Source organism: Austrofundulus limnaeus, unplaced genomic scaffold, assembly GCF_001266775.1.
Source record: "Austrofundulus limnaeus strain Quisiro unplaced genomic scaffold, Austrofundulus_limnaeus-1.0 Scaffold75, whole genome shotgun sequence".
Lineage (NCBI taxonomy): Eukaryota > Metazoa > Chordata > Actinopteri > Cyprinodontiformes > Rivulidae > Austrofundulus > Austrofundulus limnaeus.
This window is the reverse complement of record NW_013952477.1, coordinates 1,509,546-1,519,165: the sequence shown is the minus strand read 5'-3', so window position 1 is coordinate 1,519,165 and position 9,620 is coordinate 1,509,546. Positions and strand designations below refer to the sequence as shown.

The 9,620-nt window shown below is 38.0% G+C and overlaps 1 protein-coding gene and 1 long non-coding RNA gene across 3 annotated transcripts in view; one reads left to right on the top strand and one right to left on the bottom strand.

Moving 5' to 3' along the window:
* The window catches only part of LOC106519341 (porcupine O-acyltransferase), a 10,802-nt gene extending 7,924 nt beyond the window's left edge, over positions 1–2,878 (top strand). For both annotated transcript variants that reach the window (XM_014010971.1, XM_014010970.1), the window contains one exon: positions 170–2,878. In XM_014010971.1, the coding sequence (XP_013866425.1) occupies positions 170–271 (102 nt within the window). In that variant the 3' untranslated portion in view covers positions 272–2,878. The remainder of the gene's footprint in view (positions 1–169) is intronic.
* A 3,349-nt stretch (positions 2,879–6,227) lies between these two features.
* On the bottom strand, positions 6,228–8,402 carry LOC106519340 (uncharacterized). Its single transcript, XR_001310435.1, has 4 exons — positions 8,324–8,402; positions 8,131–8,162; positions 7,981–8,050; positions 6,228–6,654 (listed from the first exon to the last, which is right to left on the bottom strand). It is a non-coding gene; the product is annotated as an uncharacterized LOC106519340 (long non-coding RNA).
* Positions 8,403–9,620: the final 1,218 nt, after the last annotated feature.

Here is a 9,620-nt window from a genome sequence, read left to right as displayed (position 1 = left end):
GTGTGTGTGTGTGTGTGTGTGTGTGTGTGTGTGTGTGTGTAACAGAAGGGTTATATGTTCAGAAAATCTAAAATGTTGGTGCCACGGTTTTACATTCACAAAATATTTTACTGCAACAAGTCTGTGCATCATTCTTTTAGGTATCTAAGTTATATTGTCTCCTCTGCAGGATGACATCACCCACCACACCATTCAGAAGTGGTCAGAGCTGAGCTGGACTAGCCACTGGGTCACGTTTGGATGCTGGGTACTGTACCGCCTCATTCTCTAATAAAAACAGAAGAAGTGAGGGGAGCAAATAACGAGAAGCCCATAATCCTCTTCTGCACTGTGACTTTATCCTGCGTTGAACCGAAGAGAACAAAAATCCACCTTCATGTTATAACAATAAACCAACTGAGAGCTCAGGTCGCCCGGTTGGCATGTGGAACGCTAACCTGCTGGGGACTATAGTTTTTTATACCCGCTAAGAGAAAACCCTGTGGCTCCTTTTTTCTTTCGCCACATCACATCTTTTTCTTTATCTGAGCTACAGTTGTTGAACCCCACCCCCCACCCCCACCCCCCGCTGCGACAGCAGTTACCACCGTCTCACCAAGGCTCCTAATCAATAGCTATCAGCACAGCTCAGATCGGCTGCTCCTCTGTGCACACTCGAGGCAGATGTCCTCCAGATGTGATATCCTCTCAGCTCAATTGCTTTGCAGTGCCACTTCTGTTAGAAAGATAAAGCTGATGACTTTTTGTGGTCTTCTTATAGTCAGTAAATCCAGTTAAATGACCAAAATCAATTATGCCATTATGTTTCTGAACGCTTTCTCATTTTGTCGGCCTTTAAAGCCGCAGTGTTTCACCTCGGCTGCCTGTATGTCATTCTGTCAGAGGAGCTTAATCACAAACCAGCGTGACAGACAAGTGGAACAAGAGGAAGGAGGAATAAATGCAATTTTATTCAATTTACGTTGCTGTCTGCAAAACCTCCAAACAAGACGCCAGTGGTTAAGCATTAAAAATACTTTTATTACTGTTTTGCTRTTATACTTCAGTTTTTGTCGCAGGTTTTTGTCACCATTCCTCACGCAGCTTTAGATAAATCAGCTTGAACTTTGGTAGCAGTACATCTTTTAGTGTAGACAAAATTTGTGGAAATAAACAAAAATGAGACTTTGGTAAAACAAGCAGGACATGGTCAGCTTTTAAACTGTACGTAATCTTTAAAGACAAATTCTGTTAGCTCAGTCTTTACACTTTTTACAGTTTATGCTTCAAAATGTAGGCATTTCTGTCTTCTTGCACCCAATGTTTATACGGCTGTAAGAACATATATTTATTCTCAAATCCATCTGAGCGTGCAAATCTCATTGATTCCCGTAACGGTGATGCAGTGGTAGGGCAGCTGACTTGGGACCAGAAAGTCCCAGGTTCGACTTCCCACCATCCCCTCATTTTGTTGTGTTCTTGAGCAAGACACCCAATCTCTAGCTGCTCATCGGGTGCTTACCTAGCTGCTCCACCTGGTTGTATCTCGTGTTATGGGTCAAATGCAGAGCACAGCTTTCATCATTTTATGAGAACATGCACTGGTGACGATACACAGGAGTCATTGAAAGGACTATATCTCTATATATGCTTATACTGTATCGCCTAATTAAAACACTGTAGACATAAAAAGGACATACAGGAGGATTACTCAGAGTTCAGGGTATTTATAAATACAACTTGTAGTTTTTGCACAGTGACAATTTGAGGCCTAATGTATGCTCTGCGTTTGTTTCATTAAAAACTGGCAATGTTACTATTATTTTAGAAGAAATGATGGATGTTAGAGTTTCAGACAGTAAATGGATTGGTGCCCATCTAAATTTCTTCAGAAGTTATGTAACTTCTCAGGTCTCTCTGATTTCTTTCTTTTTACAGCATTTAAACCTTAAAACCCAACCTTTTTTTTAAATCTCGGCTGCCTGGTTGTTGTTCTGTTAGAAAGCACAATCAAAAACTGAATAGAACACTGGCCTCATTCTTTGATTTTGAAAACATTTTCAGAAAATGTCCTAAAACCAGCAGTGAGTCATATTCTTAGATTGTGATCACATTCTGTTTGTGCTAGGTGCATTTTCTATTTTAAATCTTCATGACAAAGAGTGTTTTGTAAGATTAGTGTTAGTTTTGGTCTCCAGATTTGCTGGCAATAAGGAATACAGTATATAATAAATTATGAAACTCATTAAAACTCTTAAATTTGTGGGGGGKTTTTTTTACTTTGTGTGAAGACAGCACTGGTTATGGTTTTACTGTTAACAATAGTAGTTTCCTCTTTTTGTGAACTTTATATACAATGTAATTCAAATTAATTATAAAGTCTATGAATTAGGTTTTGTAGTGGAAGTATCCTTATAGTGTTTGGATTTTGTTGTGTTACATTAATATTTCTATGAAGCTAACTAATTCCCTCCAAAAAAATTTATTTGTGTTTTAACTCTCCTCAGCCTAAAATAAAAGTTAAAGTCAAGGTATTTACAATGTATTATTGCATAGTTAAAAATCATAAAACTCCAATTTTGTACAGAGATTTTAATATGAACAGTATGTTATTTAGAGTCTTTCCCCTAACAGCTGATTTTAAGGATTAACTTGTGTGATCGTAACTAATGAAAGATTTTGTGGAAGTGCATCAGAAAATGTGAAAATCAAAATGTGAAAACAATCTTCTTGAAGCAGGCGCGCCGACGTTTGGTTACAGCTCGGTATCTGCAGACGTCCACAGCAAATACTGTAAATTTTCTTTCCTCTGATATTTACTTTCTGTTTGATGTTTGGTTCCTGTAAATGTGAAGGCACACCTGTGATATTTTTATAAAATTTTACATGAAACCAGGAACGTTGTCTCTGTTTTTGATGAAAGTAGTTCTGAGATGGTGTGAGATGTTAGATTTTGAGGTAAAAACCTTTGAAATATCCATACCTTTTGGACCTTTCCACATTTTGTCAAGCTAGAATTATACATTTCAAAGCGGGAGGCATTATGTGTTTTCCAGGCACATCGTTCAATTCTATACCACAATCAAGCAACTATGTTACTTTCAGTTGTTATAACAACGCTGTATATATCAAAAATAATTTTGACTTTGCATCATAGCATCACCTAAACACCTTGAAAATGGCCTCTGTCTCTTTAAGAACCTACCATTTCTGACACTCCCACTTCAGCACGTCTTCACAGCAGTGTTTCAGGGGAGGGGTGCTCTGTGGGGCGGGAGCTCGACTGCAGACTGAGCTCCAGGGAGGAGCTTTGTGTAAATAGGCGGAGCTTTGTACCAGCAAGCGCTCAGGCAGCACCACATGGCCACAGGAGATTCAAGGCTTTCTCAAACATGCCTGAATGAGTCAAAGCAACACTCTGGTTATGTTTTTGATGAGGTAATGACATAACATGGTACAAAGCTAAAAATAGTAAATTTTGCATAATACCCCTTTACAGTATTTTACTGAGGTTTTATGTGATGGAGCAACACAAAGTAGTACATTGTTGTGAACTGGAGGGTCCATCGCCGATGGTTTTAAAAATGTTTTACCAAAAAATAAAAAAATCTGCTAAATGTGGCATGCATTTGTATTCAGCCTCCCTGAGTCAATACTTTGTAGAACCACTTTTGGTAAAATTGGTCTTTCAGGGTGTTTCTAAGTTTTACTAGCCTGGCCCTTACCTTCCTATGCAGCTCCGTCAATTCTAGTTTCCCTTCTCTGCTCCGTCTGGGATTTCTCCCATTGACAAGGATTTCGCTGGCAGATTTTTAGCCGGGCCAATCAGAGAACAGAACATCAATTTTCTGTGCAGAGTCTGCTTGTAGTTTATTTTACCTGGGCCAATCAGAGAACAGAAGGCGGAGTTTTGAATGACGTCGTGTTCTGCGCAGTGTCTGCTAGTTATTTTAGCATACGGCAGTGAAGGAAGTGAATGAAGCCTGTCCGTGTTGATAAGGCTTCCAAATTAAATTAAATTTGTCTGACAAAGCAGCAAATCTCATTTACAGCCGTCTCGTTCGGCTTGGTACTTTTCTCCTCTCAGTAGGGTTGTTTACAACACATGCAATTTCAGGTTAGCTTCTTAGTTTAGCCTCCGTCACAGCGACAACACATATATGCTTCAGCGGAGGCCACGCCTCCTGCAAGAATCACTTCTCTATGCATCAAGTCCAGACCCTAGTATGAAGCAAAGTGAAGGACAGGGTCTGGTTTAAACCAGGCTAAAGTTTTGCACATCTAGAAACAATTTTTTTGTCCATCCTTTCCAAAATAGCTGCTGCTGAGTCAGTTTGGACAAAGAGCATCTGATCAGTGTTTCAAGACTTGCCACAGATTCTTTGACTGAGCCGTTCTAACATTTGAATAAGCTTCAATCAAACCCATTTTATTTTAGCCCTAATGGGTTGAGGTTAACCCTAACCCAAACCCTAACTGGATRTTTTGACTGGTCCTGTTGGCAGGTGACCCTTGGCCTCAATCTCAAATAGACACATTGCAGACTGGTGTGGGCCAGAGCAAGCTAACACTGCTGGCTGACTGCTGTGGTCTTTCAACCGGATGTGGGCCAGGCAATGATGGCACTCTTTTTAAGATGGCATGTCACTGTTGGCCCTAGATGTGGTTCGGTTTATGTGGTGGTGGCCCACGCATGGACCACCTCTAGCAAACTTTATCTGGGCCACCAAAGGACTGTCATTTTTTGCAGTATCTGGGCTGAGTTTTGGTGCGTAAGCCAGAAATGGGCCAGACAAATTTTATCTATTTTTTAACATTCTATTAGATTTTTTTATAAACTCCATCTATCTTCCCTTCAGCTCTGACCAACTTATCTGCTGAAGAAAAGTATCCCCGCAGCATGATGCTGCCACCCCCATGTTTCACTGCAGGGATGGTGCATTCAGGCTAATGTGTGGTTAGTTTTACAATTTTAGACCAAAAAGTTCCACTTTGATCTGATCTAAGCGTAGCAGCTTCGTCCACATGTTCACTAAGTCCCTGCAAAACTGTAAACAAGACCTCTGGTTTAGCTATCTTCTTGCCACGTTTCCATAAAAGCCAGATTTGTGGAGTGCWATGGAGTGCAATGCTTGTCCTGTCCACAGATTGTCCCAACCAAGTGAGAGTGCAGTTCCTCTATGGGGTATTTTGGCTGCTTCTTGAATTATTTGTCTCCTTGCCTGATAAATCAGTTTAGGTGGATGGCCATGTCTTGGTGAGGTTTGCTGTTCGTCTTTTAGTTTTTGAATGATAAATTGTGCAGAGCTCCATGAGATGGGTTGGGGTATTTTAGAACCTAACTCTGCTGTAAATGTCTCAGTCCTATCCCTGACCTGTGTGTTGTTTTCCCCTTGGTCTTTATGTTTGATCATTAATGTTTTGTACCAAACCTCTGAGGCCTTCACAGAACATCTGGATTTATGCTGAGATTAAATTATAAATGGGTGTCTTTACTTTTGGGGTGACTTTTGACGGCTACAGTGGATTTTAGGGGTATCTGATAGAAGTGCTTTTCAGATTTTTATTTGCATAAATATTTTGAAACCCATGTATAGTTTTGCTTTCAATTGACAATCAATGAACTACTTTTGTTGGTTGATCACATAAAATCCCAGTAAAATATGTTTTGTGGTTGTGCAGGGCTATTCAACGGGCGAGTGATGAAAGTTTGGCCCACCAGTTCAAGCCCAAACTCCCGRTTTTCTACTTTACTATAAGCTCTTTTAGTTAGATATGCTTTGGGTCTACAGRAATGTCAGAATCTTGGCTAAAAGCTGGTAAAAATCTCTATGAACATCAAAGACAGTTAAAACTACAAGCAGTCAAAAATAAAACTATGAAAAAAATGGGGTAAAAAATTTTAGATGTCAGAGATGTAAAAACATTGTGTTAAATTGGAGGTATAATGTGTTATTTTTGTTTTTGATATTGTTTTTTGTCACTACCTTTATTACATATGGTCCTGTATGATGTTTCCATGATTAAATGCAGCAAAATAAACTATTTCAAAGGGAACAGATCTTTGTAATAAACCGTTTATTTCCATAATGATTTTAATTGCYGGATATTCTGCCCCTGTGCTGTTGGCCTGCAGTAACTGTGGCCCCTGGAGTGATTTAGTTGAATAGCCCTGCTGTGATGTAACAAAATGTCGAAAGGTTTAAGGGGTGTGAATACTTTTGCAAGGCACCATGCATACAAACTGATGTAATTAATAGATTGCTTTTATTTCATTCATTATTTACASAAAATAATTTACACTTATCTTATAGTCAGTGAAGGTGGGTTTCAGGGGCAAGTTGCAAAAACATTTTTTTTCTTTAGATAACTATTTTCTTAATTTCCAGAAAGGAAGAGTTGGATAAAAATAGTTGAGAGGATCAGAGTTGCAGCAGATGCTGATGAATGAAGATCAGGTTTCTGCTCCTGTGAGAGGCGAGCAGATGTTGTGTCACAGGGCCACACAGCAGCCCCCATCTGGGGTCGGAGGGGGCAGTAAAGTGCAGAGGGGAGGGACGCTCAGCCCTGTCTACCCCGAGGACCCCCGTGTTTACGGCGGCAGGACCCCAGCAGCGTCTCCAAAGCCATCTTCACGAATGCCTGGAAATTACTGCTTCTCTCCCTTCGGCTGTCCTGCGAGGGAAGAAAACAGACAGATATCTTCTCTGGGGACAAAGCAGTCACACGTCACGTCCACGCTTGTTGTTTTTAACACAGATAAGCAGCGTTAGAATGCAGACACTTTTCCATAAATGATAATAAAAAGTCTAAAGTGTAAAATATAAAAGCAATGCAAATATTTGCTAATCTAATAGATCCATACTTTATTCACAGTGGAACATTATGAACATGCCAAATGTTTAAACTAAGAAGCATTTTAAAGAACAAATGTGATTTTAATCTTCTTGGAACTGAGTTGATGGTTACTAAAGCTTTTGGAGGACAGAGCTCTGTTTCTGTCTCATTCTAGGTGTTCAGCAGTCCTGGTGGCCAGTTCAACATCTGGACTTTTCTACTAACAGTCCATGTTGTTGTAATGAATCTATTATAGGGTTTAGCATTGTCTTGCTGAAATCTGCAAGTCCCTCCCTGAAATAAAGACGTATTAATAGAAGTATAATGTTCTAAAACCTTAATGTACTTTATATACAGTGATGGTGCATTTCCATAACTGACACACTAATGCACCCCCATACCGTCAGAGAGGCAGGCTTTTAAACTGATTGCTAACGAGGAGGATGGTTCCTCTCCTCTTTAGTGTGAAAAAATGTGGTTTCCAAATGAAATTAAAAGTTTAGATTTGTCTGATCACAGAACAGTTTTCCACTTTGCCTCAGTTCATTTTAAAYGAGCTTTGCCCCACAGCTGTGTTTAGATGGTGCTCACATATGGCTTTTATTTTGCATGATAGAGCTTTAACCAGTACTTGTGTATGGCACGATGAATTGTTTTTAGAGACAACGTTTTGTGGAAGTGTTGCTGAGCCCATGCAGTTTTGAATAATGACTTTCAGTTTTGTCATTTGAACGCAGAGATTTCTCCAGATATTTGAAATCTTATTATTCTGAAATTGCGCCACTCTTTTTAGATGCAGGATAACCTTTTCCCACCTTTACTTCCAACAGATTCTTCTTTTCTAAAATGTTAATTTATATCCAGTCCCCACCTGTTGCCAATGAAGTTATTTATTTATAAATACTCTCCCATCTGTTTCTCATTAAAGTTACCGACCTTTAGAGCCTTTTGTTGCTCCTGTCCCAACTTTTCTGGCTACCATAATTTTAAAATTACATTTATTTTTTAATGGCATAATTTTATTTTATTCACTAATTTCTATTGTGAATAAAATCTGGTTTTATAAGCTTTGCATTCTGTTTTTTTTTTTTTGTTGTTGTTTGTTTTGTTTTGCATTTACACGATGTTCCAAGCTCTTCRTGAACTGAAGTTGTAAATGCTTACCTCCTTGCTTCTTGTTGTCATCTCCTTTCTGATCACCTTTCTTCGGTTGCTCTTTAGGACTCTGAGGTTGCTGTGAGATGAAAGTAATATTAGTCAAGTTCAAATGAAGAAAAATGGTCAAAAATGTTAACAAAGAATTTTTTGTCCCACCTTGGTAGCTGATTTCTTGTCCGATTTATTACCTGAACATAGTGGAATAATAAGACTCACATAAACAGGTTCATTAAACATCTAAAGGCTTTGTCTTTTAATTATGATTTCATTTTTAGTTTTTATTATCTAATATTCAACAAATGCGTTTAATGTTTATTATTATTATTATTATTTGTTAAATGTTTCTCACCTTTTGTTCCTGGCATTTTGGCTGCTCTCCAAAGTTGATGCTAATTTATTTTTTTTGAGAATGCAGTGCTTAATGTGCCGCTCACCTCTGTCATTTATGGCCAGAGCTCCTGAATGGCTCGGTCACAGGGGCCCCTTCGAGAAAGAGCCCGGTGAACAAGCAAAGAGCCCCGTCAGCTGAGCAGAACGCCCTGCAGCCCTGCAGGTCTTTGCTGAGCCAGGCGAAACCTCCGAGCTGACCTTGTAATACTGCCATTGTGAACTTACTGGAACCGTGCGTTCACCTATTGTGCATGACAAGAAAGCTTTTTCATCAAGGTACTGGTGAGGCAGATAAATACATGTCTATATTTGTGTTGATTTGTTTTTGTTGAATGAAAAAAAAAACGACTTAACTCATCTGTAATATTAAAATAACTAAAATTTATTGTTTTAGAATATGTTTCATGAATACAACAAATTGTTTTTTTAGTATTTATGAAGACATATCAGCATTATTTTGAAAAGTGAAAGTGGATTACATTTAAAGAGATTTCACATCAGATTTGGTACCAGATTACAAATCAAATTCATTAAAAAATAGCAAATGATTGTTTAATGTAAAATATTATTTGCTTATGTCTATAAACTCCAATAATGAAAAGTTTAAATTAGGGAAATTACAGTGTCTTTAGTTYGTGCCAACAATGGATTTTTAGCTCTTTGATCTGATCAGCTCTAAATGATTAATAAGCTCTACTATAAATCAAAGTCTCCTCTCACATGCACAGTTTTATTTTAGAGGAATGTTTGTTTTACAAGTTTTATATTCTAATCAAGTCTTCAGTCCATCTTAATTTGATCTAACTAAATAAATAAATGTAACAAGTGCTCATGCTTTACTAAAATGTTTGATTAAAATCAAACAAGCAAAAAAATTAAATAAAAAAAAACACAAAAGTAAAGCTGTTTTTGTAAATATGACCATTTAAAATGTTTTTAGAGAAAAAACACTTCATTGTATTCTGTGGTTGTGTCCATTTTACATAAAGATAACCAACTTTATTTTTTGAAGGTAAGCTTAAATACAGTCAATAACAGGAGTGTCACATCCAGATCCTGGAGGGCCACTTATTCTGCATGTTTATATTTCACACCTGATTTAAATGATGTGTGATTAACAGGCTTATTTAATGACTGAATCAGGTGTGTTGGAGCAGATGAATAAGTGAAATAAGTAGGACATGCTCAATCCTGGTTTATAACGTATTATAAATGCAGAAACAATACAACTTTCTCTTATATATATATATATATAT